This window comes from Lepisosteus oculatus, chromosome 5 (genome assembly GCF_040954835.1).
Source record: "Lepisosteus oculatus isolate fLepOcu1 chromosome 5, fLepOcu1.hap2, whole genome shotgun sequence".
Lineage (NCBI taxonomy): Eukaryota > Metazoa > Chordata > Actinopteri > Semionotiformes > Lepisosteidae > Lepisosteus > Lepisosteus oculatus.
The window spans coordinates 19,391,271-19,419,085 of record NC_090700.1 but is presented as its reverse complement, the minus strand read 5'-3'; the positions used below and the strand labels follow the sequence as shown (position 1 = coordinate 19,419,085).

The following is a 27,815-nucleotide window of genomic DNA, read 5'->3' as shown; positions in this document are numbered from 1 at the left end:
CTTTGCTCGTAGCTCGATTGTTCTGACTCTCCGCACACGCACCGGTTCTTTTTCTGTCTGTACCGGGGAGCAAAACCACTTGAAATATGGCTCTTCACGTACCTAAAGCTCCGGGCTTTGCCCAGATGTTAAAGGATGGTGCAAAGGTAAAGAACATTTAGTCATCTGTTTTGAAGATTAACCTATGTATGACCTTTTATGTCCAATTTTGTATCAATTGCAAGGGAAGTGCGGTTGGACGCTGTGTCATGTGGGACACTTCTAGAAAAAGCCTGTGTAGGCCACAGTTAGATTAGTTCATCCTATTGTGATATATAGCATTCGTTTGCTCGTTTTGTACGGGCTTTTTGAAATTGTAGGTTGTTGTGGCACGAATAACTCGTAAATCATAACTTATTAAACGATCTTGCAGCATATTTGTGTAATCAGTGCCTCTTTAAGCATTTTCTGTACTGTAGCTAAATGCAGTAAGACGAGGGACATGTGCTTTCTAACGGCAGCCGTAGTGGAAATCATTCATTGACGACACTCCGTTTTTACCCATACATGGAGATATTTCGGGAGCTGCCATTCGGTGTTAAAACAGCTCTCGAACAGGAATGTAGCTAAAATCCGTAGTATTATTATTGCTAACGCTTTTGTTCATGGAGGAACAGTTAGTACCAAGCATACGCCAGTTGATTTTCATGAACTGAATTTTCCGAATTCAGACTAATTCGGATTTATAATAGAGAAGGGCTTGTTTTAAAATCGCTAGACGCTTCTGTACTTCAAGTAACAATTGTATATACAACACAAACGTATTCGGCATGATGCTACAGGGCGTTGCCAGGCAAAGTTGCCGTAACTGTTGTCAATTCTACAGCAGTGTCGCGGCAGTAGACTCGAACTCAAAATTGTAATTGAATCTATGGTAAATGCTGGGCTTATTGTTTTATCACTGCTATTTCTGGAAGCATTGTTGTTTAACGTTAATGCAGTCTGATCACAGGTGATAAAGATGGCACAAGCAGTACAAAGCCTAATTTGATTTAAAGTTGTTACTCTATGTAAAATAAATAATTTACAGGAATACATGCCTGCAGCCATACAGTAGTTTGTTTATACACACTTTCATGCAGTTACTCTAGTTCAGGAGACAGCTATCCAAATGTTAACATCAGAAATAATTGCTTGACACATGGCAGATGTGTTCAGGGGGCTGAACTACCTCTGTGTGGAAGTGAACAATATATGCTTAGTACTGTTAGGTCATCATTGGTTCCATAACCTGTTTTAGTGGAATAATTAGGCTCCATGAACACGGCACAGTCTGTATGGAATGTCCCATATACAACAGTATAGACATAGCTCTTATTTGCAGTACTTCCCAAAACAAATATTGTATTGTTAGTAAATGTTATGGTGATGACAGTGAAAGGAGTGGCATTCACAGATGCAGGGCAGACCAGATCAATTTTCAGTTAATCATTAGGCTAGCTGTTTTAAATAAGTTGTTTTATTTTTTAAAACCTGTTCATTTCAGCACTACTCTGGGTTGGAGGAGGCAGTCTTCCGAAACATTCAGGCCTGCAAAGAGCTGGCACAGACCACACGGACAGCCTACGGTCCAAATGGTAGGTCTGGACTGTGCTTGTCAATATCAGATGTTTGATCAGTGCCCAATACAATATTACAATAGAGGTTGAGTCTATTTTTTTATGAGATTCTGTGATTTAAGACCTACATGGATAATGAATAATTTTGAAATGTTTTTTAAATAAGAGATGTGACTGGGTGTACTACTACTGATTTGATATTTTCAGGATGTGTGTTTAATGCTATAAGCCTACAGAAAAGTACACATAAATATTAATCTATAGGAATGCAGAATTCTGTTTTTTAATATCTGGGCCTTTTTACTTCTTTTCAGGCATGAATAAAATGGTCATCAACCACTTGGAAAAGCTCTTTGTCACTAATGATGCTGCAACTATTCTGCGAGAACTTGAGGTATTTAGTTCATTTTTGAACCGCCTTAATTCCTAATTGTTTAACTAGTGTTTTGTGAGAAAAGCCGAAGACAGAGATCAGCAGAAACTTTTAATTTCTTAATGATGGATCTCCAACTCTGGTTATGTGGAACCCAGTCCAAAAGTTTTTATGGGTAATATTCCTAAAGGTTTGGAACAATTTATCTATGATCAATTAACAAGGCGGTTGACTTAATTAATTTAGATATCATTTTGAACAAAATCAGAATATCTTTTAGCCTGTAAGGACCAGTATTCCTTTTTTTAAACCTTTACTGTCTATGTAGTACTTCACCCTGTGGCTTAAATATTTTGTACTCTAGCAGAGAGTGTGCTACTGCTGTCTCCATCATTGTATGTCAGGCTAGGAATACGTAAAATAATATATGAATAAAATAGGTAGTCTTCATGCTATAGTTGTAAAGGCAGAGGAGTTGTAATGGTGAAATCTAAAAAAAGACAGGGATAGTACCCATGAACTGTAGAATAGTGCCCATCAATAAGACAAGTGCCCAAACCGACCCAAATAATTATAGATCAATTAGTCTGAATTCTATTACATGTAAGGTTATGGAATTAGTTATTAGAATTAACCTAGAGGATTACCTATATGGAATATAGAGTCCTTTGAACAAGTATCAGAATTAATGAAACACATGGAGCATATAATATTTAGATTGGTAAATTTAGATTGTCAAAAAGCTTTTGATAAAAGTCCCCATTGCAGGAGAAAGGTATTCAGTGACATGTGTACAGTGTGAGAATTGGAGAAGAAACAAGGTGCATAAGATCTTTTTTTTGTTTGTTTGTGCACCCACCAGGTTCAGCACCCTGCAGCTAAAATGATCGTCATGGCTTCCCACATGCAAGAGCAGGAGGTTGGGGATGGGACCAACTTTGTTCTGGTGTTTGCTGGGGCGCTGCTGGAACTGGCAGAAGAGCTTCTCAGAATGGGACTGTCAGTGTCTGAGGTGAGCCTGTAGAATCACTCACTTTCCACTTCAGTTTAGGACGTGAAGTACACATGTAATACTAACATGTAATAAGAAAATAATTTCTTATTTTCATTCCTCTGTTTTGTGGCCTGGGGCTTGTGAGCTGTTTGGGGTTTTGTTTAAAACTGTTCCGCTGTATAGGAGTACAAGGAATTTAATGTCTTTTTCAATGTAGGTGATTGAAGGATATGAAATGGGATGCAAGAAAGCTCTGGAAATACTTCCAGACTGTGTGTGCTCTTCAGCCAAGAACCTCCATGATGTGGAGGAGGCCACCTCTCTGATTCGTCCTTCTGTGATGAGCAAGCAGTATGGAAACGAAGACTTCCTGTCGAATCTCATCGCACAGGCTTGTGGTGAGATATTTTTACTGTACATTTGGATAGATTGGAAGTTTTCAAACCTCGCTGAGAAAAAGTGGTTTAAATGCTAAGAAAGCACTAACCAAATATTTCAGAAATGCAGAAATGTAAATGATGACAAATTAATTGTTGAGTTGATGATCAGAGTGCAGACTAAGGTACCTGCAGAAAGAGGTTTTATATTTGTCAGTACTCGGGTAGAGTTTTATTCAATGCACAATTATTTGTTTTGCAGTTTCTATTTTCCCTGACTCCGGTAATTTCAATGTGGACAACGTTAGAGTGTGCAAGATTTTGGTAAGCCCCGTGATCTATAATAATTTAAATAGAGCAGGTGCTATCTGTTGTACTAATGACTGTTGTTGTCACTACAGGGTAGTGGATTGACTGCCTCCTCCGTTTTGCATGGAATGGTGTTCAAAAGAGAAACAGAAGGAGATATCACTTCCGTCAAAGATGCAAAAATAGCTGTATTTTCCTGTCCATTTGACTGTATGGTTACAGAGACCAAGGTAAGGCAGTGGTTGACTGAAGGTGCTAATTCATATTTGTATCGTGTACATTATTATATTTAAGCATTTCCCTAGGATTAAGAAAATACCATTTATGGATTATTTATATCTGTTAGATTCATATTGTCGTGTGTGGGGAAGTAGTGTCACATTGTAAGTTAGAAATAGTCATCTGGGATATATCTGTGGAAATCAGGCTTGGATCTCCTTTCCCAGGGTGGGGGGTGGTATGGAGGAAGGAGTATAAGCTGATTGGTGTTGTTGGGTGGATCTGTGATACATCGCCAAAGTACTTTAACACATGTCATTGCCTACATCAGGGAACCGTCTTAATTAAGAATGCAGAGGAGTTGATGACCTTCAGCCGGGGAGAGGAGAATCTGATGGAGACTCAAGTCAAAGCCATTGCTGAAGCTGGAGCCAATGTAGTGGTAACAGGTGGCAAAGTGGCAGACATGGCTCTGCACTATGCCAACAAATACCAACTGATGGTGGTGAGGTAAGGCTGTGAAAAATTCAACTGCTTCATCTGTTTTGGAGCTGGAAAAGGTTGTTGTTTTGACCTTTTGTATGATAGCTTTAGTACTTCTTTTCAGGCACAGGGAACTATAAAAGAGTTTCATTACATGTCACTCTGAGGAGCTCAACTACAAACAGGTCCAGCATTAGTTCTTAAGTGAGTTTTCTAAGTTATGTATTTAATACAGTATTTGTTATTTCACAGGCTTAATTCTAAGTGGGACTTAAGAAGATTGTGTAAAACATTGGGAGCAGTAGCACTACCCAGATTGGTAAGTTTTATAAATGAAACTCACGAGTGAATGAATGATACATATACATGAATGATACATATACAGTGCCTTTCAAAAATATTCACCTCCTTCCATTTTGTTGAATTTGTAATCAAGACCTGAGTGCTTAAAGCCAAACATTTATTGGGGAAAGAGTAACAAAGAAAAATAAAAAAAACCTTACAGTGTTAAGTTTGAGCATTCAAATATTTATTGTCACGTTGGAATGCCAGTTCTATTCATTACAGTCAATTAGTAACGCCTATATAGCTATATTGATCTATATTTGCCTGCTTTGCTATAGATATAGGTTATAATTAGTGTGAATTGATTATGCTTTCATACATTTCATATGTGATATGGAGATTTCTATTTCAAATAAATATTTGTATTTCACGGTGAAACAAGTTGATCTGAGTATCAGATTCATAGTTTTAGTTGAAATCCATGGACTCTAACCTTTAACTCTTTCCACAGACACCACCTACTCCCGAAGAGATGGGACACTGTGACAGTGTTTATCTCTCAGAAGTTGGGGACACACAGGTTGTTGTCTTCAAACATGGTAGGCATCTTGAATTCATGATTCTTTGTGAAGGTTTGAAGAAACAAAATTGGCCTAGACAAGAAAATTGAGACACATTTTTTATCTGAATCCACTTGTTTTTGTGAACATACACACTTAAAATAAAGAACATAAAATGGTAACTCTGAGCTTATACTTTGTCCCTATTAGTTAATTATGATAAAAGTAATGGGGAAGCAATCATTCTGTGGCAAGAGTTATATATGTTTAATAATTAGCACTGAGCATTTAAGCATTTTTGAGCCTGCTTTTGTGAATGACTTATTCGTGAACTTTCATTTATTAACTGTATGTATGAAATGAATTATTTTTTCTGAAGTTTGTACTAACCACGTTGCTTTTTAACAATTTCAGAAAAAGAGGATGGTGCCATCTCTACTATTGTAATCCGAGGCTCGACAGACAATCTCATGGATGATGTTGAACGGGCCGTAGACGATGGAGTCAATACATTCAAAGTTCTTGTGAGGGTATGTTAAACAAAACAGTGTGTTGTATTAAAAGAGCTGATGAAAGCAGTACTTGCCTAAGATTTCTAATTGAGTTTAACAATAAAATATACATAACCTAAAATCTGATAATATATTGCTCTGCATTTGAAAACTAAACATAAACATACATTTGCATAATAATTGAAGATTATATTACATTTCAAGTTTTATATAATCAATTGGATTAATGTCTTCAAAAAAGACTGCTTCTTGATGCCCTCACCCAATTACTCTTTCTAGGATAAACGTCTTCTACCAGGAGCTGGAGCAACTGAGATTGAGCTGGCCAAACGGATCACGTCCTACGGAGAGGTAAGTTTGGGGAAATCACAATGTCCGATCTGTGTGCCTGCACACAAGCTTCTACCCTTACTGCACTGTTTTTTTTGTTTCAGTCGTGTCCAGGTCTTGAGCAGTATGCCATCAAGAAGTTTGCAGAGGCCTTTGAATGTGTACCCCGTGCTCTGGCAGAGAACTCTGGAGTGAAAGGCAAAGAACTTATTTCCAAGCTGTACGCAGTTCATCATGAAGGCAACAGAAACATTGGATTTGATATTGAGGTGAGGTGATAGGATACAACAGGTGTCATTTTAAAAAGACACTCCCATGATAAGTATTTGGTATGTTAGAAAGAAGAAAATTGAAATCAGTGGAGAATAGTGGTTGAGGACATTAGACTTTCTTAAGATCTCTGGGGTACAAACATGATGTATCCTACAAAATGAGATCCAGACACTTTCGGAACATTTCAAAGGAACTAAAGGATATTTATAAACTTAAGTCTTAGTCTTCAATGTGGAGTAAATCCATTGTGTGACTTTTGGAATGAATGATTGGCTGTCACTGCATGCGTTTCAACACAAACATCTAGGAATGTAGATACTGTATTAAACATTAGCTGAAATGTGGTGTGATGTGTGATAGTTGGGGGACCATATTGGGACAGGGATGATTCAAAGTTTATGTACATTGTGATCTTCTTATTTTCTGATTTGGAAACCTATCTTAAAAATAAACTTTCTGTTTGTATAAAGGGTGAAGGTGCTGCTGTCAAAGACATGCTGGAAGCAGGTATCATGGACCCCTACCTGGTGAAGTACTGGGGAATCAAACTGGCCACAAATGCTGCCGTCACAGTTCTTAGGGTGGATCAGGTGAGATCAGTGTTTCTGGTATCCCTTAGAAAATTTTAAGTAATAAGAATGAAAAGACAGCTTTGTTACAAAACATCTTTTATGTAGCTTTTATGTAAAGGTTGTTTTCATGCTGCAAACACCATCTCCTCTGGATAACTCGGTTCCATGGGAGACAGATGAATTTATTTTACATATTATTTTAAATAGAAACAGTGATGATTTCCTTACAGTTATTCACACTGTAATACTCTGGAGGAGAGGTACACCGTGTTATTGCATAACACAGCTAAACTTCCTGCCCCCGATAACATTTTGTGTACATTTATTGAAATACTCAGGAATTGACATTCCAGCCATTCAAGTTTTAAACATTTGATTTGTAGCAGAATCCTTACTATGTACCTTGAAGATATTTCTCACTTTTAAATCCCACACTAGAACCATTCTGTTCAAGTGTTCGTTAAGTGCCTGGCTGGAGCATGGTTCTGAAGTTCAGATACACTGTAGATTCCATATCAGACCTTTGGTAGCCATCTTGTTTTGGTTTTTCACATATTGATGTTTCAATCCTTTTTGTGTAATCTTGTCAGATTATTATGGCTAAACCAGCAGGTGGACCCAGACCTCCCAAACAGCAAGGACATTGGGACAAAGACAGTTGGGAAGATGAACCAGATAAATTTGACACCCATTTTTAATTTTAAAAAGGTGCCATGAGTGTCAGGAGTGTTTTAATGGAATGGGACATGCCATAATGTTGAGCACTGTTTTTGCGTGTGAAAGTGCAACTCCTATGTCACAGTCAGTTCACACTAGCATGAGTAAAGTAGAAAGAGTTTTGTTAAAATCACTACTTGAAACTAACCAATACTAACTTTACACAGGTGTCTAAACATCATTTTGCACAAGTTGTCGAAGTTTGATTTAGATTTCATTATTAAATTGTAATTTCATTTATTGTGAGCTTCTTCATAGATAGATGTCCATGATGTCTTGCTAGAGTTTTAAATTAAGGACAGAAAGTGAGAGATTAGTGGATTTTTAGCATTTTAAGAGCCATTTGTGGAGCTTTTCAGTATGTTTTTGTTTATAGTACATAATACCAGAACAAAATTGTGTTTATAGATGTGAAAAATCACAGACTGGGGAAAATATTGTATATTATATTTTATATTATATTTTTAAAAGCTGTTATGGAAATAATATGGAAAATTAGTGGCCATTATGTAATCATAGAATATTCTATTTTTTTTTGTACATGCCTGCAATGTTGCACCTTTTGATTTTAGTGTAAATATATTGTTACAATACAAATGAAAGAGATATGCATGGATTTCTTGCATGTATTTTGCATGGAGAGAGAGTTACCGTGTTGTCAGAACAGTTACACATTCTGTTCTACAGATGTCCGAATGTGAGAAGGACAGTTATTGACCTTTATTTTTTAAAAGGTCATTGTGCATATTATTTTGTGGGCCTACTCGGACAACTATAAAAACTATATGATGAAAACTGCATGGTGGAGTAATGAAATTTGGTGCACCATGATTTTAAACCGTGAGAAATGCTAACCAATTGACAGTGACTACATACCACAAGGTATCCACATTTCCAGTGTCTACCATAAGCCATACATTCTATTCTATCTATACAAAATAGTCTCCTACCAGTGTTTGCCTTTTTGAGTTTAGAGTTGTTGCCCATTGTAGTGTTACACATGGTACCATCTGTATGTGTACCAAGCCTCATTGCTTAATCAAGTCTGCTTTTCCAAATTGTTGACTGAATAGGCACCATAATTAGAACAGTATACAGTAGCTGCACAAGCATTTATCACAATTCTGCAAGTTCTGTTAAAGAGCAAAAAACTTTGATTCAGTTGTCCTTAATAATAAAATCACAGTCTTGTGATGTTAGCAAACTAAGAAAAAGAAGAGGAAGATCCAGTTAAGTGGTTGGAATTGTTGGACATGGAAATCACATGGTCAGTCTGGGCCTCAGTTGTGAACTGTCCAGTGATACACTTCTCTTGCCTCTTCACAGATCATCATGGCCAAGCCAGCAGGCGGACCTAAACCCCCTCAAGGAAAGAAGGACTGGGATGAAGACCAAGACTGAGTCAGTGTGCTGGTTCTCTTCCCCTTACTGACTCTGGGTAGAACTGGACTGACTCAGACCACCCGGTCTATCAGTCTGTCCCATATTCTGTTTCACATTTATTTAATCTGTCGTGCACCGTGTTATTAATATTTTTAGGGAAACTGAATTGTGATGAAGCTTTTGTCCCCTAATAAAAAGGCACTTCAGCTGTCAGTGTTTTTCTGAACTGTTTCATTGTCTTTTCTTTTCTACACAGCTGTAAGGTTCTGAATTTCTGAATCATTCTTTGTTTTTATTGATGATGGTACTACATTGTTTTAATGGGATTGTTGAATTGTTGCTTTTCATTCTCAGTAGGTCCAAGTAGACCGAAGTAAAGTTTAAATAGATTTCACTTTATGCATTGCATTCCAGTGCAATTTCACATTTAAATTGAAATAAAAGATCTACATTTCTAAAAAAAAAGGTAGCTGCATCAGCATGCGTAAGCTTTAAAGGAACAAGTAAAGGTTTATTCCATGCTGAAAAGAAACTAACTTTATATTAGTAAATTAGCTATATTTTGCTATAGTTCTTATCAGAGTCCCATCTGGCTAGAACTGAGACATTAAAATCTATCTGATGTTGACTCAAAGTCAGAATAGGTTATGCTGTTGGAAGTAGTTGAACTAATAATTCAAGTGTCACTGTTGAGCCACCTTTTTAAAGAACCTTTTACTGTTTACTTGAATGAACTCCACATGAAATGATCTCCTCTAGAATACCTGTAATCTTTCCACAGTTGGAAGTCTGGCATGAGGTGGGTCATCCCACATACAGAGAAAACATCCTGCCATTGCGCTGCTCTTCAGCACTGTATTGTAGGTGTACTCTGCTGTACCTAGTGTTACAGTATGAAAAGCAAGCTACTTTAAATATGATACTGCTACCTATTACCACCAATTGTGTTTTTGCTTCTAGCTACATCCAATGTGGGATATGAATGGAATAAAGTGACTATTGGGAGTCACGCTGCTTTGAGGAATACTTGGAATAATGCTTTTTGGAGTAGAACTGAAACCATAAAGTTAGTTACTCATGGAATAGATTCAGATTTGTAGCTCTTTTGACTATGTGATCAGGAATGAGATGGAGACAAAAGAAACTTGCCTAGATGAATCCACTTGAACTGTTAAGGTATACTGTACATGCGTCAGCAAAGACAGAAGAATCTTGTTTACAGGAATCTATTGTTCTTGTTTAATGTTTGCTAGATGAGTTGCTTAGAAAAACCCATTCTTTACACACAATTACTTCAGGAGGTGACTGAAAAAAATAAATACAATTGGTGTGTTAGAAAGGCACCAGAACAAAGTTAAAAACTTACAAACCATTTATAAGCTTGTTTATAAAAAGACACAGAAGAAACAAGTGTGAAAAGTTTTAACACTATATACATATATAAAGTCCTGGTTAGTATTGTAACAACCTGGAACCCATTCTGGGAGGGCAAGGCAGGGTTACACTCTGAATAAGACACCAGTCTATTGCAGGGCACATCCTCACAAGCATACATGGACTATTAAGATACATAACTTTACTTAGCCAGCATGTCTGTGGAAGAGTGAAAGAATTCCAAGTGCACGCACACAAGGAACATGCAAACTCCACTCAGAAGGTGACCTGTTCTTTGGATTAAATAACGTCAAGGTAGCAGACAGCCATGTCATTGTGACACACCCATTCTGGAATAGATTTTGTAATCTTTTTAATAGCAGTTCTGCAGTGTAAAAGCGCTCCACCTTGTATTTTATGCCAGAAATCTGTGGTCACGGATTCTACAGAATCCAAGGTAAGAGTGATTTTCTCCATACACCTGCTCAATGTCAATCAAAAGAAGTAAAATTTCACAAAATTCATAGCTTTAGGGAAAAACAATCACAATTCACAATGTATAAAATAAAAATACTTTTTAATTGTTTTTGCAATATAATATAAAAGGTTACAGAAATAAATCTTGTATTGCATACAAATTAAGTTTATCTGAAATATTTTCAGTCAATTCAAGTTTACTGCTTTTCAGTACATTATTTTAGCTCCTAGAGTTCTTAGAGTTAAGCAATAAAATTACTTGATGTATTCCACAACATACATAGTCCTTTCACTGCAATGTAACAAATACACATACACATGACGTCAAGCTGAATGTGCTGTTTGCAGAATTCGCCACCTGGGATCACAGGTTACTAATGTACGACTTGTGACACATTTTCTTTCCAGGATTGCTTATAAGACGCTAGTGAGGTTTTTATTGCTATAACAATGAACTGGTTCCCCCCAGTGGTGGACTCTGGGAATGCATCTACCATAACACCACACACAACATACATTCTACAAAGTGCTGTGAATTAGGGATTCAGAAGCAGGAAAATACATTAAATAATTTTATTGCTAATTTTAATAGAATTAAACATTTTGCATTTTTTATGGGATTATTGGTTATTTAAATATCCAAGAAACGGTATACTGTATTGTTCTTCCAGGCAACACAGCAGTTTCCAAAGCAGCTGAGGGTCAGTTTTTTGGTGTTTCCAAATTGTCAGTTACAGAATCCTCTCGTAGAAGAGAAGGTAGGCCTGTGAGTTCAGCACCTTGGTTTCAGGTACGGCTTGGACGCTTGTATCACTTATGTGGAACCACGATCCTTTCACTGATTCACTATCACTTGCTAGGAAAAAAAAAGATTTTAGTATTTGAGTTAGTATTTCTTGCAAGACTGTCCTCACAATCATGATAATCCACATCCAGTTGCATGGTGCAAAAGTGCAGTAAATTCTGACAACTCTTTATCAGAGTCTTGAACATAGTAAATGAAAGTAACTTCATATTAAATTCTTGTAACCCCAAATCCAATCAAAGATGCTTTCTTTCTGCAAAAAAAACATCTTACAACAGGAGAAGACAACTCTAAAACCTGCTGGTAAAAAGCATGAACAATGAGTCAAACAGGACCACGTGTCACTGTGAGACAAATAAGAGTCAATGGCCCACTGTGTTTGTACCCTTAAATATTTTAAAAAGATAGCTGAAAAACAGCATTGCCCCTGTAGATGGTTTAACTGGAATTATACATGTTCTAATACATACCTTGAGGCGTAAGTCCATTGAGCTGATTAGTAAGACAGTTGTTTGGTCGAACTTTGACATAAGCTGTGTAATGGCCCGACCTCATTGTGCCACTGTGTTCCACTATTCCATAGAGACGGTACAGCACTTTTTTCTCTCCTTCAGGTACGTTCTGTAAAGAAACACAAAGGTGAAATATATTCTGTTTAAGATTTTCAAACACATATGGTGCAGCATTCAGATTTCCCACAATTCCTTTTTCTGGTAAGATATTTTAAAGGTTATGTTGAGGTGGTTCTGAGTGGCTCAGTCACTGAAGGTGCTCACCATGAAAGTGGATTGACATCTAAAGTCCAGGAGTCCCTAGCTCGAGCCAATTTTGACCAGGATTCCAGAGACATGCAATTGAGTTCGGTGATGGTCGGTCTGGGATTAGTCTGCTGGCCACCTCAGTAGTCTGGTAAACAGCACCTCCTGCTGACTTGCCATTAGTTACTGATCAGTTGCCTATGGGTTCACTGTGATGTTGGGGAGAGATGTGCCTCCTATCCACTCAGTTTTCACTCTCCTGTTGGGATGCTGGGTGACTTGTGAGGTGTCAAGTGGCAAATGGCTGTACAGGTGGGTTTTGATGGAGCATGTGCGCATTGCCTCAGGACTTTTTCCAAGGCTATAATACAGTCTAAAAAACTTCAATTAAAAAAAAGTTACCTTGCAGTTTGTAGTGCAGAAAGGGGCCAAGTCTAGGACTTGAGGAAAAATTACATGTCTATTCACTTTACACACACTGTATCCAACCTAGAATAAAAAGACAAGAGACAATAAATAACGTGTTGTAGATGCAGCCTAAACTGACAGCTTGGAATATGTGTTTAGATCACCTTTTATCTGGTTCATGTCATATTGATCTGCATTCAGAAATATCACATATTTGCTATTTCCAAGGATTAAAACAAAAGTAAAGAGACAATACAGTAAGTAGCAATAAACTGCCTATTTTATAGATATGATGTTAAAGTCAGTTTTAATTAATGATAACACCAAACTGGTGGCAAATGCTTTTACATTATAGGTCCTTTTGTTCTAAATGTTCTGTACTGATAGAACTCCGGTTCCTGGCCACAGTGTCAGAATATTAAATATTGCAATGCTTATAAATGAACTATAACTGACATGATTTGGATTAATCATGTTGTCCATTTAAATAATTTAAAAAAAGGACAGGACTACATGTTCTATATTATTCTTTATATAAAGAATAAAAGATGTGTGTAATTGATTTATGAAAGATGCAGGGTGCTTTAGATCTTACATTTACTTTTAATGTTTTTTTTTTTCTTTTACAAAGCATTTAATACTAACAACATGAGGCACAGGGGTTGTGGGACAACAAGCAGCCCAGCCACATTGTTCATTTCACTTCTTTCAAAGAAATGGCAGATTGAGGTCACTGGATCAATTAGTTACTGAAAAACCGAAAAATCGAGAGATGAGGCCAAAGGCCTGTCCTCGCGTTTGAAACTGTTCTTATAAAACCTCGACAGGTTCAATTCAATTTTAAGTAAAACACAAAAAGAAGACAATCACAATGCAACAAAACCAAAGGTTTCAGCACAACATCTTCCTAATAACCTAATGCTACGCTCACCGGAGCAGATTAAAATAAAGGGTGAAACTTTACCTGCTGGAATCGTTTTAAATGAAGAGTAAGCACTGGTGGAGGCAAAGAGATGAGCATCTGCTTTAGGGCATCGGTATATACACACTTCTCGCCTGGCCAGCAGGGATTCAAAAGAAGCATCAGATTAGCACAATTAGATATTTGCTTTTGGAAGTAGTGCTTTCATTTCATTTTGAAGCGACTCAAATCAGACTGGTGCTGTGCTCTGCTCCTGGTCTAAAGCCACTAAGACTTGCACTGTGTGGAGAAAAAACACTACAAGGCTGCCAGTTCACCTTCCTTACAAAGAGAAAAACCAAAGAACACGCTTGTCACCCTCTGCCAAGCCTAGCAGATCAAAATGTCTAGATGTAGGACTAGTCTGCACATCAGGAGTAAAATCAGAAAAGGAGCACTAGATTTTAGCCTTAGACCAAGGTGATCTTTTTAGAAAGGCATATCATTTTAGAATAATAATTTAATTGCCGGTGCAAATGTTAAATTACAAACTGTTAAACAGTTAGAATTACATAGCTTTGATTTTCAGGAACTTTGTCAAACACATTCTAATCGATTTTTCATCTACACAAAAGCCTGAGGGACAAGCAAATATTGCTAATTTACAAAAGCAAGTTCTTTTGCAAACCCCTACAGTGGGTATGGGGCACCTCCACTCCTCAGGAGCCAGGTACTTTTAAACTGGAAACAAATAAAGACATAATAGTAGGCAGTTTGACTTCTGATTCAGTTAAATAATTAAGCTCAGAGATTAAATCAAAGCCAAAGGATGCTTTGGACCTCAAACAATGGAGCTACCCTACAGTACCTTCATGTTTTACTTTGCGATATTGTGAAATGTATTAAAAAAACAACAACAACAACAACAATACCATCCGAGGAAGATCTGGACCCCTTGTTTTTGTGCTGCGTACAAGTAACGCACTGCAGGCTGTTGTTGGTGGTGAGGTGTTCCACTTCGGTAAACTGGTACAAGCAGGACTGGACAGAGCAGTCCTGTTTCCCCGGGGCCTCTCGGTCCGCAAGAGTGGTGAAAGCCAGTTCTGGGTCTTGGTCCACCACAGTGTATGCCTTCGTGTCTACTGCATCGCCGCAGCTATCGATTTCGAAGTCTATGTCATCAGGAGATATGAAATCTTCGTTTATGGTAAGGGAATTCATATCCTTAACAAGTTCATCTTCCCCTAAGCCCTCCTTGTTATCCAGGGCTTTGAAGCGGTTGTCACTACAAGATTCCGAAGGTTCACAATCTTCAGGCTGTGCTTCCTCTCCCGAGTGGGTTTCCTCATCGCAGTGGTCTGGCTGTTTGCTGTTCTGCGAGTTGCTTGGCGGCGCGTTATTCGGTTCGCTGCTTTCCAAACACGCTTCTCCTTGTGTTGTGGCTCCCAGTTCGGACTGATCTATCTCCTCCTGTGCTGCCGACTCGTCCCCATTAACATGCTCTATGTCCTGACTTGATGTGGAGCCAAGTCCCAGCTTCCCTGCCTGTTTTTGTTGACGCCTTTGGATCTGGAAGCAAAATGCATGTCAAGCTATTTCAAAATTTGCATCGTATTGTACAATAATGTGATTTTCATAGATGCATTGGTTTATACTGCATAAATTGTTTATACCTCTATCCATCAATTTTTTAACCGCTTCATCTAATTCAAGTTTGCAGGTACTTGTGATACTGTCAATCAATTTATTTTGTTATCGAGATTTAATAACTGGTCTCAGAAATTGTGACTGCAGTTCCCCCTTGAAGTATACAGGTTGTGCTTGAGCACAATATGAAAAATTAAAAGATTTCGCAAACTGTAAATGTTTATAAAAAACAGAACACCACCCAACGTGACTCTTCTACCTTTGCTTGCTTCTTTGCTTGTTTCTTTGCTTTCTTTTGCTGATATTTGCTGCCAGAGGGAAGTTCCTCAATTTCAGCAGGAGACACAGAAGTCTTCTTAGAATCACCTTCCTCATTATCACTGGTCCTTCTCACCACTTTCTTTGTGGACTTCTTCCTATAAGCCTTGAAAAGGACAGAACATGGAAAAAAACAGGAAAACCACTGGGTGGACAAGAAAAAATATTTTTGTATATGAGACTACTTCATTGTAATGTATAATACTGTGTGCAGTAACATGTACAGAACAGATACAGTAATGTGTGTATGAAGCTCATTATTTGTTCTCCAATCTGTTTTTCCATGTCTGTCACATGTACCAGAATTCTGAATATAACTCTATTGGTGAGAGAAAAATGAAAACACTGAAATAACAGATGCAGATTTCAGCACCACTAGATTATTTCCCATCATTTTAAACAACACTTTGTAAAGGAATTATTACCTCATCTGAAACAGGGAGAGACAGATCCAAGAACATCTCAGTGACTAGAGAGACCTGGAAAACAGAGCAACTTGAATGGGGTGGCTGTGTGGAGTAGTGGTTAAGGTACTGGAATGGTCATTGGTTTGAATACCTGGAGGAGACACCATTAGCAAAGTATCCTGCTGACACTATCATATCCAACTTGGAAGTCCAGCTGCATAAACGATCACCATACATATGTAAAGAATAATTGTAAATTCATTGCTTTAGATAAAAGTATCACCCAAATAATAGAGAAACCAGAATCCTTACAGTGCTGCTTTAAAAGTTTTAAACTGAATGCTATGCAATAGCTGCAGAAAAGTCATGTTTATGTTTCGAATCTATTAAACAGTTCCATATAAGAACCTAAGATAAGGAAAAAAACAGTACATTGGTTTAAGCAGCGGACAAAGAAAGGTTTATACAAGATCAGTATCATACAGTCTGAAGCATAAACGTGTCATACTTCACATTGGTTTGGATGTAAATTCCTGATTTATTTAGTTTCTCCTTTTTTCTTTTGGTAAGCAATAAGTTTTAAGATTGCTGTTTGATATCAAAAACAGTTGCAACAGACTAGGCAAACACAAATGAGGAAAAATCAGATTTGCCACTCACAGTTTTGCATTCCTTACACATAACCGTACTTGTGAGCTCTCCACCGAACACTTGGTCAACAAAGTTCCGAGGTGCTCCATTCTTTTCATACTCTAGGAGGACAGAATGGCGATTCATTACTGTTCAGGGACTAAATACTTTGCTTCAAAGTAAAACCCAACTAGCTATTTCTAGAGCAAAACACAAAAGTTTCTTCGTCACTAACATGTTTATTTAAATTAGGTATTTAAATGAGGTACTTAAATTCCCCCACATTTGAGGAAATTAATATACAAAATTAAATACAGATTAATCAAATGACTGATTAACACAACTTCTATTAAAGGAGAATTCAAATTACAATAACGTATTGTCATGCTATGTAATCGCTTACCTTTAACTAATTTTTTGGATTCTTCTGCCTCTATGAGTTTGCCAGAATTATTTAATGCTTCCAATATTCCTGAACTTACTCTCTACAGAAAAAAAAACACGAAAAAATATGAAAGGACATCAGTTTCAAGATTACTTTAATACCGTTTAATTGAAAACAATGAAGACTTTACAGTGAACATGAACTTTGTAACATGGTGACTTTTTTGGGTCCCTGCCAATCTGATGCGTGCCAGCTGTATGCAACAGTACTACAGGCAAACTGATAAAAGTTGCAATCTGCAGAACCTTCCAAGAAGATTGTTGTCTTTTGAAAAAGCAAATATCAGATAAAGCTGAATACAGAATACTCTGTTGCTTTTCTAACTTGAGGTAAAAGGCATTGGAGAAGAAACCATCCTACCAGGAGCAACAGATAACGTCTGATACTGAATAAATACTAAACTCTTAGTGACACCGAGTAGATATGTCCATACAACTCTAATGGGTAAATGCACAGATTCAGTGCACAGGTCTTAAGTATTTGCTTGGTACCAATTCTAAGACACTACTACCTGGAACCCTCTGCACATATAAAGCAGCTCTGCCCTAGGTTTACTCACCTTCATCTCTTCAGCCTTCATACCATCCAATAAGTAACGTAAAAGCTCCTGGCTGTCTTGTTGCTGAAAGCCTTTGAATCTAGCGGCCCTGGATAACACAGCAAAGAACCATTTACCATGTTTTACAGTGGCGTAGACATTTAACTGTGGTTGAGCAACGGATGCCAAGCCACAAAAATGAGCTTCACACATCCTTGCTCATTTCAAATGATGGAGGATGCAAGGTAGAAAATGAAAGTGTAGCTCAAGTGGTTGAACACCAGACTGGCCCAGCCTACACCACCACTCCTGCTAGCCAACCTGTTACCTGTGACATCAGTGCCGTGGATGTCACTAGATAAACCATGCGATGTTTGGATTAGGTTCTCAGAAGCATTAGTGAGATGGCAAGTGTAATCTGGACTCGGATCAACGAGAATGATGCCTATCACACACCGAGTTTGCTGAGGAGAGTGTACACAGGTCTCACGGTGTAAGGCAAGAATGCTAGGACGATGTGACTACTCAGGACTCGAGATTAAAAAGCATTTAACACTATGCAGGAAGGGACTGATCTTTTGTTATAGGGGATTAGGCCATCTAATGTTTGGCTGAAATAGTTATTGAATATGGGGTCTGACCCCATACATAACAGGAGACGTCAAACTGCACAACTATATAAGCCCCAAACCCACTGCAATAAACAAATCAGTCCCATGGGTTTGCAAACAGGCTTAGTGGACAATATGACCGCCCTTACACAATCCATTTATTCCCATTTTCTAACCTACAAAAACTGAAGCTGAAGAAGAGAGAACCTGCAACATTTTATCCATTAAAAATATACTGTAAACTTCTGAATAGCAAGCAAAGTATTATCCCACTTTCATTCAGTGACTGAGAAGATGAAAAAGAACACTCTTCTTTTAACTTACTTTTTACAGACTTGGGAGAAAAGTTCTTTTGGAGTAACAACACCCTTCTTAGTTTCTTGAATTTCATTCAGCACCTGACACATCGCCAGTGTCAGAGAGCCAGGTCTGTCCAGGTTGATGACAAGGGGCTCCTAAAAATACATCAGTTTCCACAATCATCATTGGCATGCCTTTTCATTCATGTCAGGTACAAACCAGAAAAAAAACACAATGCACACAGTTGTGACATACCAGTTGAGAGGACAGATGTGGTGTAATTTGAAGAGTAGTCTTTTCATCTTTCATTTCATTGAGAAGCTGTCTCAGGAACTGAGTCTGGGAAAGGTTCTGTTAGAATAAATTGAAACTACAATATAAGGATTATTTTTAACTTATTTTGGTATCCAAGAACCTTTTCCCAGAACTAAAGCACACATTATGCCCAAGACACATACCAACCAGCACTATGTCCAAGGATTTACATAAGGAGTGATTGTAATTTTCTTTTATTTTACCTCATTTGTATAAATACTGGCTTCTACTCCCTATAGAGAAAATAGGCATTTTTAACTGTGAAAAAATCCAGTAAGACAGAGATGTCTATACAAGGAGTGGGAGTTCTTAATGTTTGAAAAAATACCAGCACATGCTGTACAAAGCAGTGAAATAACTGTTGAAGTTTTTCTTCAACTATTTGAAGACCCACATTAAGTAAGTAGACAATAACTCCAAAGCAAGGAGATAGCTGTGCAGAATATCAGCATTAACAAACAAACCTGCTTGGGCACATTCTGTTCTGCTATAGCTTTATGAAGACGGATTTTACCTGTAAAACAGCATTGAAGAAACATGTGTTTCCAAGGTTGCTGAGCCCTTTAACAGCTAAACTATTGCTATTGGTCTGAGGTGCCTTCTTGAGCGACAACTTTTCTTCTTTTTTTCCAGCGATGTCTGCTTTAGTGTCCTTCTTCTGGCCATTCTTGTTCTCCTCAGATGTTGTGTCATTTAGTGTTTCCTTGGGGATTTCAAGATCTATGACTGCTGTAGGATTCACAAAAAAAGATTGTGGACTTGTGGATAATGCCAAGTATGATCTCACATCTGCATTTGGGCTTGAACTTAAAATTGTAAAGGGAAATGGTAGAGGATAGGCACTCTCCCTATCTGTGTGTCTGTGTGTCTCATGGAAAGCAAGCTGGAGTATGCGAAAAGACGAATTCCTTATGCAAAGAATTGTATAGGGCTAATAAAGTGATGTTATGTTATTTTATGAAAGCATGACACTGAAAAAATCAACTGCAGAAGCTCAATTTTGGCTTGTGGGAAATGAGGCAGACAGATGATTTAGGGTGATATTTCTGAACAGACATGCCTAATGTTTTAAATACCACTATTCTTGTAAGACAACAGAGGAAAGCAAGCAAAGCTGGACTTACTTTTAGTCAGAGTTTTCTTGGTCATCTCTGAAAGGGCTTGCTTCCGAATGTTGTTCACGAGCTGAGCCAGTTGTCCAGTACGGGAATACTGAACCTCATCATCACACATATAGCACCTGTACCAAAATACACAGACAAAACAGCAGGTTAACCTGAAAACCTGCTATCAAATGTTCACAGGAACGACACAAATTAAAGATTAGGTTTGACTCGCATTAAGTTCTTAGCACAGTTGTTAATATCACTTGTTTCAGTGTGTGTTCATCTCCACACAGCACAAACACTGACAAGAATATTGGCAACACAATGCTGAATTAGTCCCAGTCTAATGTTCACAGCTGCTGTCTTTCAATGTTTCTTTTTGTCCTCTGCAACTACTTTTAAACATATCAACAGAATTCTTATTGTATCCATCCATAACTTTTTTAACTACTTTACCCAATACAAAGTCATATGACAGTAGGAGCCTATCCCAGCAAGCAACAGGTGCAAGGCAGGATACACCCTGGACTGGACACCCGTCTATCACCAGGGAGAACATACAAACCCTACACAGATAAAACCCTAGGAACTGAACCAGGGCCGCAGCAACTGTGAGGCAGCAATGCTAACCACTGCATTACTATGCTGGCCAATTCATATCATATCTACTTTTTAAATAACTCGTCAACATGATATCTGATGATGGTGAAGCCAGTATTAATACAGGGCAATTTTTATATTCATCCGATTGTTCTAAGCATTCAGAATTCTGTCATGTTTGAACCATGGTGTACTTATTTCCTGAAACTGCAAAAGGGAGGAGAATCAAATCTTCCGGTATCCCGAAATAAAACAATACAGTTATTAAATAAGTACAAAAAATGAAAGCACTGAGGCTATGTAAAGAAAAAATCATTATTTGAAAGTTTTTATGTACGGACAATACTCTGCTCTAAACATTTATAGTGACATATTTTAAACAGGTTCACTAATATCACCAATGGAGGACTTAAGCCATTTACACCACCTGAGCTGAATCCAAGTGAAGGGTGACATATTCTTAGTCCAAGCTACACCCTATTGAGAATATAAAGGCAGCAGTTGAGGAAGGTGAGAAATGCCTCAGTATATTGTGAAACGTGACTGCTTGGTTGAGGAATGCGTGCACTTGCTGAACATATTTTGAAAATGAATATAATCGTATATGTATTAAACACAATTCACAGATACAAAAATGTTTAAATCTTTCAAATACTTTAAGCAAGCGAAGTGATAGGAGGAAGAAAAAAGAAATCGCCACTGTTAGCTTTATATCACACTGCTTGCTGTAAAAAACATTTACTACACTTGAAGTACAGAAATTCAACTGCTGTAGAACGAAGCACAGTGGAAAAGAACAACTAAAATTGAAAACAGTTGAGGAGATCCATTAATCATTTTCACTGAAAACAATGTTTAATGTACAACCTGCCTGCATCTGCCGGAGGACCTGTCAAATAACTTAGTACAGCTGCTCAGTGTGGCATGAAAAGAGGTTTCACTTAAAGTAATTTTACTGTTAATTAATATGCTTCATAAGATAAAGAAGATTACAGGGCAAAAAAGTTTGGCAGGTTTAAATGCTTACCATTCAACTAAACTGCTTTCTCTCACTTTTCAACTCACCAAACACTCCAGGTGTCCGGGCTGAGCACCAAACAATGCGGGTCTGAATGAGGCTTCTCATAGTGCTTAAAGGCATGCTGATTTTCAGAGTGTCTTCCACAACCCTTTAACACACAGAAAATCACTTCCTTAACAAAGTCAGAGTCGTAGGTATAATTGAAATTGACGATGCAACATCCATCAGTATGGATCGAAAATGACTTGGGGTGCACTGTCTAATTAGCTTAATTAGAACCGATATGCTTTTAAAGCATGAAAATTCTCTCAAGGGTTTAACCTTATTCAGATCTAGCAGATTTTTAAAAGAGAACCAATAACAAGCAAACAAATTACTAGCTGACCTTAATTTTTCTGTGAATTATGATTGGCCTTTCCGTTGCAAATTGTCTGTTTTTTGAGGTACCGGTACAACTACTAAACATAGGTGCTGTGGCTCCTTTAAAGCACTTTTATAGCTTTAAATCATATGCTTTAAATCACCTTACCAAATTAACTTTCAAGTTTAAATCCAATTTTGAATAGGTAATCACATTCACTTACAGTTTCTTATTGTTGAGATCTACAGTATTAAGAGAGATCAAAAGAAGTAGGTTCAACCCATTTAATTGATGTACAGAAAAAAAGAGGCGAAGAGCCCTTCAATAGCTAATTCTGATTTCTGTAGTGTTTCTCCAGTCCATCACCGCGATTACCCCCCAGCAATGCCCGTTTCCATGTATATAGCTGGGTAGACTGGAGACACTGGGGCAAAGAACTTCACTTAAGGATATGAAAGCCATGTCTGCATGCAGTGGGGATTCAAACCCACAACCTGTTAGTCATGAGCCTAAAGGCCACACTATGCCACAACTTCATGAGGATAAAGTGGGGATGAAACTTTAAAAATATACAGAGAAGACAAGTCCATGTAGAATTGTTTTTTTACAGCAAGTCAAAATATTGACTCAACCTAAAAAGATGCTGGAAGGAGTTAAAAATACACTCAAAATAGTAGGAACCTCCAAAAGCAACCAATTGTTCTTGCAGGAAAGCCATTGGTTGATAGTGTCAAGAGTTAACTGCTACTGAAATACACATTTCTACCAGTTCCACTGGTTTTCAGTAAGAAATCTTGGGTTTATTCTGTTCAGCAAAATATATGGTTACATCTTTCTCACAAATGTTTAATCAGCTGCCACTAAGTGGTCTGATTGGGAGTTCCTAATATTTTGGCCACTAAGCCGTTTCAGCATTGGTTACAGCCTCTTCAATAACTAACCCCAACTGCTCCAGGGGCACCCTAGAAATGGCTGCAGGGTCAGCTCTGACCCCAAGTTTCTCTCCCTGTCTGTATGTCTCATAGAGAGCAAGTTGGGGTATTGGAAAAGACAAATTTCTAATACAAGAAATTGTATAGAAAATAAAGTGATCTTATAACTGAGGCTAACCAGATCTCTTCTTTAAAACTGTCTAGTATTATCTTGTTAAGTATATGAATTCAATTTGTTTACACCTTTGATTCATGTCCCTAATGTCATAGATATTTACCCGGTGACCACATTTGAGGCAGAACCAAATCCCCGGGCCTTCACTGTTTTCTTCCGCAGATGTGGATGCAGGAATCTCCTCACCCTTACAGTCTTGGCAGGCATTCCAATTGACATCTTGCACAGTCTTTTTAAGCAGACTGCTGTCTATTCCTTTCCGAATGTGCCTGCAATTAGGCCCTACAAGAAAGAGTTCAGTACTTTCTCACTCTCACTGAAATAAAAATAATTTGTCCCTCATAAACGTTTTTAAAACATTATTTAAAATAACTTTGTAAAGTGGCCAAGCTCCTGTGCCACATATTTTCACTGCAAACTGTATACACAGTAATAAGATATATATATATATTCTCTAATTCAATCAGCAATATACTAATTCCTTAATCTTAGATTATATCCACAGCAACTTTTCACATCATTTTATAGTTTAATGCTTAAAAAATATTAGCAGGTTCTTATTCCACACAAATTGGTTTTAAATGAATGTCCTACACAGATTGGGTAAAGAAACTGGATCTCTTTCAGCATGAAAAGTGGAGATATAATTTCAAAATCTTCACACAACACAATGGATGGCTACCTTAAGATCAACAACAAAACACAGACAAGGTCAAAAGTGTATTTTTAAAAAGAAGAAGCATTTAGAATGGAAAATACCAGTCTATATATTATACATAGTGCCTTGCAAAAGTATTCAGACCCTTGACCAATTCTCTCATTTTACTGAATTACAAATCCTACACTGACATTTAGTCCTCTGTGATATTTTTTATTTCTAAGTACTGAAACTCAAAATTATTTTAAGGTGTTTTATGTTAGAAAATATTCTTAAGAAAAAAAAACAACTGAATTATGCTGTTTGTATAAGTATTCAATCCCTGTGATGCAGAAGTTCTGACAGGTGAAAAACAATTGTCCTAACGAGGTCACAACTGCCTTACAATTGGACTCTACCTGTGAATCATTAAAACAACTGCCACATTTTTTGGGATAAACACCCCACAGTTAAAGGATCATTATTCAGGTTGTGAATCTGAAGGACTTCTGTGAAAATGAAGACTAAAGAACATTCTAAAGAAGTTAGAGATGACTTAAAAAATGCATAACTTAGAAAAAGGGTACAAAGCAATATCCAAGTGTTTGGATGTCCCAGAGGGCTGTGTTGATTCAATTATCAGGAAGTGGAAGCTACATCAAACCACCCAGGCACTGCCTAGAAAAGGTCGTCCCTCAAAACTCTTTATGCAAACAAGGAGACTTCTGAGAGAAACCACAGAGAGGCCAATGATCACTTTGAAGAAGCTACAGAGTTCAATAGCTGAGAGCGGAGTAAAGGTGCATCAGTCAACCATATCAAGAGCTCTGCACAACAATGGCCTGTATGGGAGAATGGCATAAAGAAGCCATTACTCAAAAAGAACCATGTGAAAGCATGTCTGGAGTTAGCCACAAAGCATGATAGTGACCCACTTGTGATGTGGGAAAAGATTTTGTGGTCTGATGATACCAAGATCGAATTTTGGCTAAAAGACTAAGCGACGTGTGGTGCAAATCTTACACTACCCACACCTCAAAAAACACCATACCTACATTAAAGTATGGTGGTGGTAGCATCATGCTATGGGGCTGCTTTTCATCAGCAGGGACCGGGCATCTTGTTAAAATAGAAGGAAGAATGGATGGTACAAAATACAGGGAAATACTGCAAGAGAACCTGTTTCAGTCTGCTAGAAAACTGAAGCTTGGGAGACAGTTCATCTTTCAGCAGGACAATAAACCCAAACACAAAGCTAAAGTAACATTGGAGTGGCTCAAAAACAAAAAGGTGAATGTCTTAGAATGGCCCAGTCAAAGCCCTGATCTCAATCCAATTGAAAAACTGTGGCACTATTTGAAAATTGCGGTGTACAAGCGTCATCTGACTAACCTGAACAACTTGGAGCAAATCTTCCTGAAAGAATGGGCCAAAATCACTCCTGAACAGTGCACAAAGCTGGTACAAACTTACCTCAAAAGACTTAAAGCTGTTATTGCTGCAAAAGGCAAAAGGTGTCTCTACAAAATATTAAAATGTGGGGATTGAATACTTATGCAAACAGCATATTTCAGTTTTTTTTTCTTAAGAATGTTTGGCAACATAACATAATGTCACATTAAAATAACTACTTTTGAGTTTCAATGTTTTGAAATAAAAATATCACAGAGAACAAAATTTCAACGTAGGATTTGTAATTTGGTAAAATGAGAGAATTGGTCAAGGCTCTGAATACTTTTGCAAGGCACTGTAGTTTTATACATTGCGCAGTCAAAGTCTTGAATCTGACACACTGTGATCTGTCAATAGAAAGTTTTAAGGGAATCTGGGACCTGTTTGTTACCCACAATTGAGTAAGAAGGATGGGCCACATAGACTCAATATACAAAGATTTTAAAAACGACTTAAGTGTACATTTTAAACATGTCTATTTCTGCTCAAACAGCATTTCACAGGACATCTCCTTTAAGGGATGAACTCAATATCAACAGTCAAATGTGAATTCACAATCAAGACAGTTAAACAAACCTAACGATAAAATGACTGTGGATTTAATTAAGAACATACCATGAGAACATAAGAAAGGTTACAAACAGATTAGGCTATTTGGTCCATCTGTATTGTTTGCTTCTATTTTTCAAAGAAACTAGAGTATTATGGCTGGGTAGCTTGTTAGTCACTCCCACAAGTCTTTACATAAAGAAGTGCTTCTTGTTCTTGATTTTAAGTGCACTGCCCACAGTTTCCACTTGTAACCCTTGGTTTATGTTTCACTCTAAATTCTGAAGAAGTCCTTTGGGGTATCTTTATCAAACCTTAAAGGGATGTCACATGAAAATGGGTCCAAATTTAAGAACATACAGCAAACCCTCAGGGAAGGGGTGTCCATTATTGTTGAATGTCTAGTAAATTACAAATGACTTTTTCAGCCCCAAAACACACTATTATATGAGAAAAAAAACATATATACAGTATATATACACACTATATGCTTACTGGATCTTTTGACTTTTTTATCAACTGTAATCAGCAGTCCATGAAAATTGTTAATAAAGCCTTTGAATATACATAAGCAAGTTCTTTATTTCTGTCATAAACAAACTGTATAAAATTTGCTAAATCATTAGAAACACAAACCTATCGCAAGCAATTAACCTACCACAATAAACCACAGCTGATATTCTTGAATTTCAAACATATAGTATTTATTTGAACTTTGCTTTATTCTGTCATTTCAACATTATTGCAGGGAACATCAGAATTTTGGATTTTACCTATGTAATTCCCCTTTAGCAGATTTTGTCTGTTGAATCTGAAGTCCTTTACACCAAGGGTTTACTATAAATGTCTAGCTTTGTTACAAAAATATAATGTAAATTACTTCCATCAAAGTAATTAAAACATCTTTAACGGAAAACAGTACAAATTACCTTCTATTCAGTACTATAACAAAAGCAAAGGCCTGAATCAAAAGTACTTGCAGTTTCAAACAGGCGCGTTACACATTTAAATTAAGCTAGATAGATTCAACACAGACCTACAACACATATTAAAAGATAAGAATACCAAACATACCGATCAGAAAGTTATGGTTAGTAGAAACAACAACATTCTAAGAGACAGACAGGTTTAACAGTTTAGATCCAACTGAGATGTGAACATGTAAGTAGCAGTTACTCTGCAGTTATCTTCCTTTTCTTACCTGTAACGTCAACTGGATCTTCATCTCTGAGATGTTTTTCCTTTGCTCTCTTCTTACCCATTACTCTCCAGCAGGGTGACTATATGTGACAAAGAACAACTAAAAAGTTAAAAAGAAAATAAAGCTGGCTTTCGATTGCTCTATTTGCAAAATAACTCACGAGATCGATACAATACAATGATCACATACTGTTTCTCGTTACTTTTTTTCTAACAATATGCTGCAATACGGTTATGATACTCATTTTGGATGAACTAAATTGTCTACTGCTACAACTATGTCTGATGGGATAACTGCGCAAGAAAAACATTTCTAAGAAAGAAGAAACTAATATTCAGACGTATGTGTATATCACTTAACATGCACAAGAAGTATTATCAGAAATCATCTCCTGGGTTAGCTACAGTGCTCTCGTACTGTTCAGCGATAATCCCATTTCTCACTTCGTTATACCATCAACTTTATTACCGAGGTAGAACACACATGATAAGTATTTGAAGTACAAAAGCAGAAAACTGAGTGTTTTGTAACCTTACAACATCTTATATCATTACCTGCTTAAAATGATCAGTCACAGTAAGACTGAGATCCCCACTATAACCTCAATACTAGGTATATAGATTTCGCATGTACACTTTTGCTGGTAAATAAAAGTACTGTATGATCTTGACAGACAACTACTTAAACTAGAAAAATACAAATCCTTTGTACTAAATCTAACAGAAATAAAACACAAAAGCTAGCAAAACACCGGTATATTTACGCTGAGACCAGCATATGGTTTTACTTGCAGCAATACATGTAACGTGTAACGTGAGCCGCTTCCCATATCCGGGGTCATACTGATAGACAGAGCACGTGT

At 37.3% G+C, this 27,815-nt stretch overlaps 2 protein-coding genes across 6 annotated transcripts; one reads left to right on the top strand and one right to left on the bottom strand.

Annotated features, from left to right (window-relative positions):
* cct8 (chaperonin containing TCP1, subunit 8 (theta)) lies at positions 1 to 9,211 on the top strand. 2 transcript variants are annotated; one of them, XM_015341804.2, is made up of 16 exons: positions 1 to 146; positions 1,526 to 1,616; positions 1,913 to 1,992; positions 2,834 to 2,983; positions 3,183 to 3,363; positions 3,605 to 3,666; positions 3,744 to 3,881; positions 4,202 to 4,380; positions 4,606 to 4,672; positions 5,150 to 5,237; positions 5,613 to 5,728; positions 5,990 to 6,061; positions 6,145 to 6,309; positions 6,784 to 6,903; positions 7,476 to 7,593; positions 8,929 to 9,015. In XM_015341804.2, exons 1-15 carry the CDS (start codon positions 87 to 89, stop codon positions 7,581 to 7,583), a joined length of 1,677 nt encoding a protein of 558 aa, XP_015197290.1. In that variant the 5' UTR covers positions 1 to 86; the 3' UTR covers positions 7,584 to 7,593; positions 8,929 to 9,015. The 2 variants fall into 2 exon arrangements, with proteins under 2 accessions (XP_015197290.1, XP_006628264.1); XM_006628201.3 differs by lacking the exon at positions 7,476 to 7,593 and having other exon boundaries at positions 3 to 146; positions 8,929 to 9,211.
* A 1,708-nt stretch (positions 9,212 to 10,919) lies between these two features.
* On the bottom strand, positions 10,920 to 27,773 carry usp16 (ubiquitin specific peptidase 16). Of its 4 annotated transcripts, none has more exons than XM_015342050.1 (18): positions 27,508 to 27,773; positions 26,954 to 27,052; positions 23,218 to 23,396; positions 21,691 to 21,794; positions 20,044 to 20,159; positions 19,434 to 19,648; positions 18,860 to 18,955; positions 18,629 to 18,759; positions 17,715 to 17,802; positions 17,114 to 17,195; positions 16,741 to 16,832; positions 16,099 to 16,152; positions 15,615 to 15,779; positions 14,641 to 15,277; positions 13,772 to 13,863; positions 12,802 to 12,888; positions 12,112 to 12,262; positions 10,920 to 11,692 (listed from the first exon to the last, which is right to left on the bottom strand). In XM_015342050.1, the coding sequence occupies exons 2-18, from the start codon at positions 27,012 to 27,014 to the stop codon at positions 11,568 to 11,570; spliced, it is 2,475 nt and encodes an 824-aa protein (XP_015197536.1). In that variant the 5' UTR covers positions 27,015 to 27,052; positions 27,508 to 27,773; the 3' UTR covers positions 10,920 to 11,567. The 4 variants fall into 4 exon arrangements, with proteins under 4 accessions (XP_015197536.1, XP_015197535.1, XP_069046289.1 ...); XM_015342049.1 differs by having other exon boundaries at positions 26,954 to 27,032; XM_069190188.1 differs by having other exon boundaries at positions 19,434 to 19,645; positions 26,954 to 27,032.
* Positions 27,774 to 27,815: the final 42 nt, after the last annotated feature.

Coding starts and splice junctions, on each gene's coding strand:
- cct8 (XM_015341804.2), top strand. CDS start 87: ATGGCTCTTCACGTACCTAAAGCTCCGGGCTTTGCCCAGATGTTAAAG. Junction 1,617..1,912: donor GACAGCCTACGGTCCAAATG/GTAGGTCTGGAC, acceptor ACTTCTTTTCAG/GCATGAATAAAATGGTCATC. Junction 2,984..3,182: donor TGGGACTGTCAGTGTCTGAG/GTGAGCCTGTAG, acceptor TTTTCAATGTAG/GTGATTGAAGGATATGAAAT.
- usp16 (XM_015342050.1), bottom strand. CDS start 27,014: ATGGGTAAGAAGAGAGCAAAGGAAAAACATCTCAGAGATGAAGATCCA. Junction 18,956..19,433: donor TCTTCAATGCTGTTTTACAG/GTAAAATCCGTC, acceptor TTATTCTAACAG/AACCTTTCCCAGACTCAGTT. Junction 11,693..12,111: donor CAATGGACTTACGCCTCAAG/GTATGTATTAGA, acceptor TTTTTTTCCTAG/CAAGTGATAGTGAATCAGTG.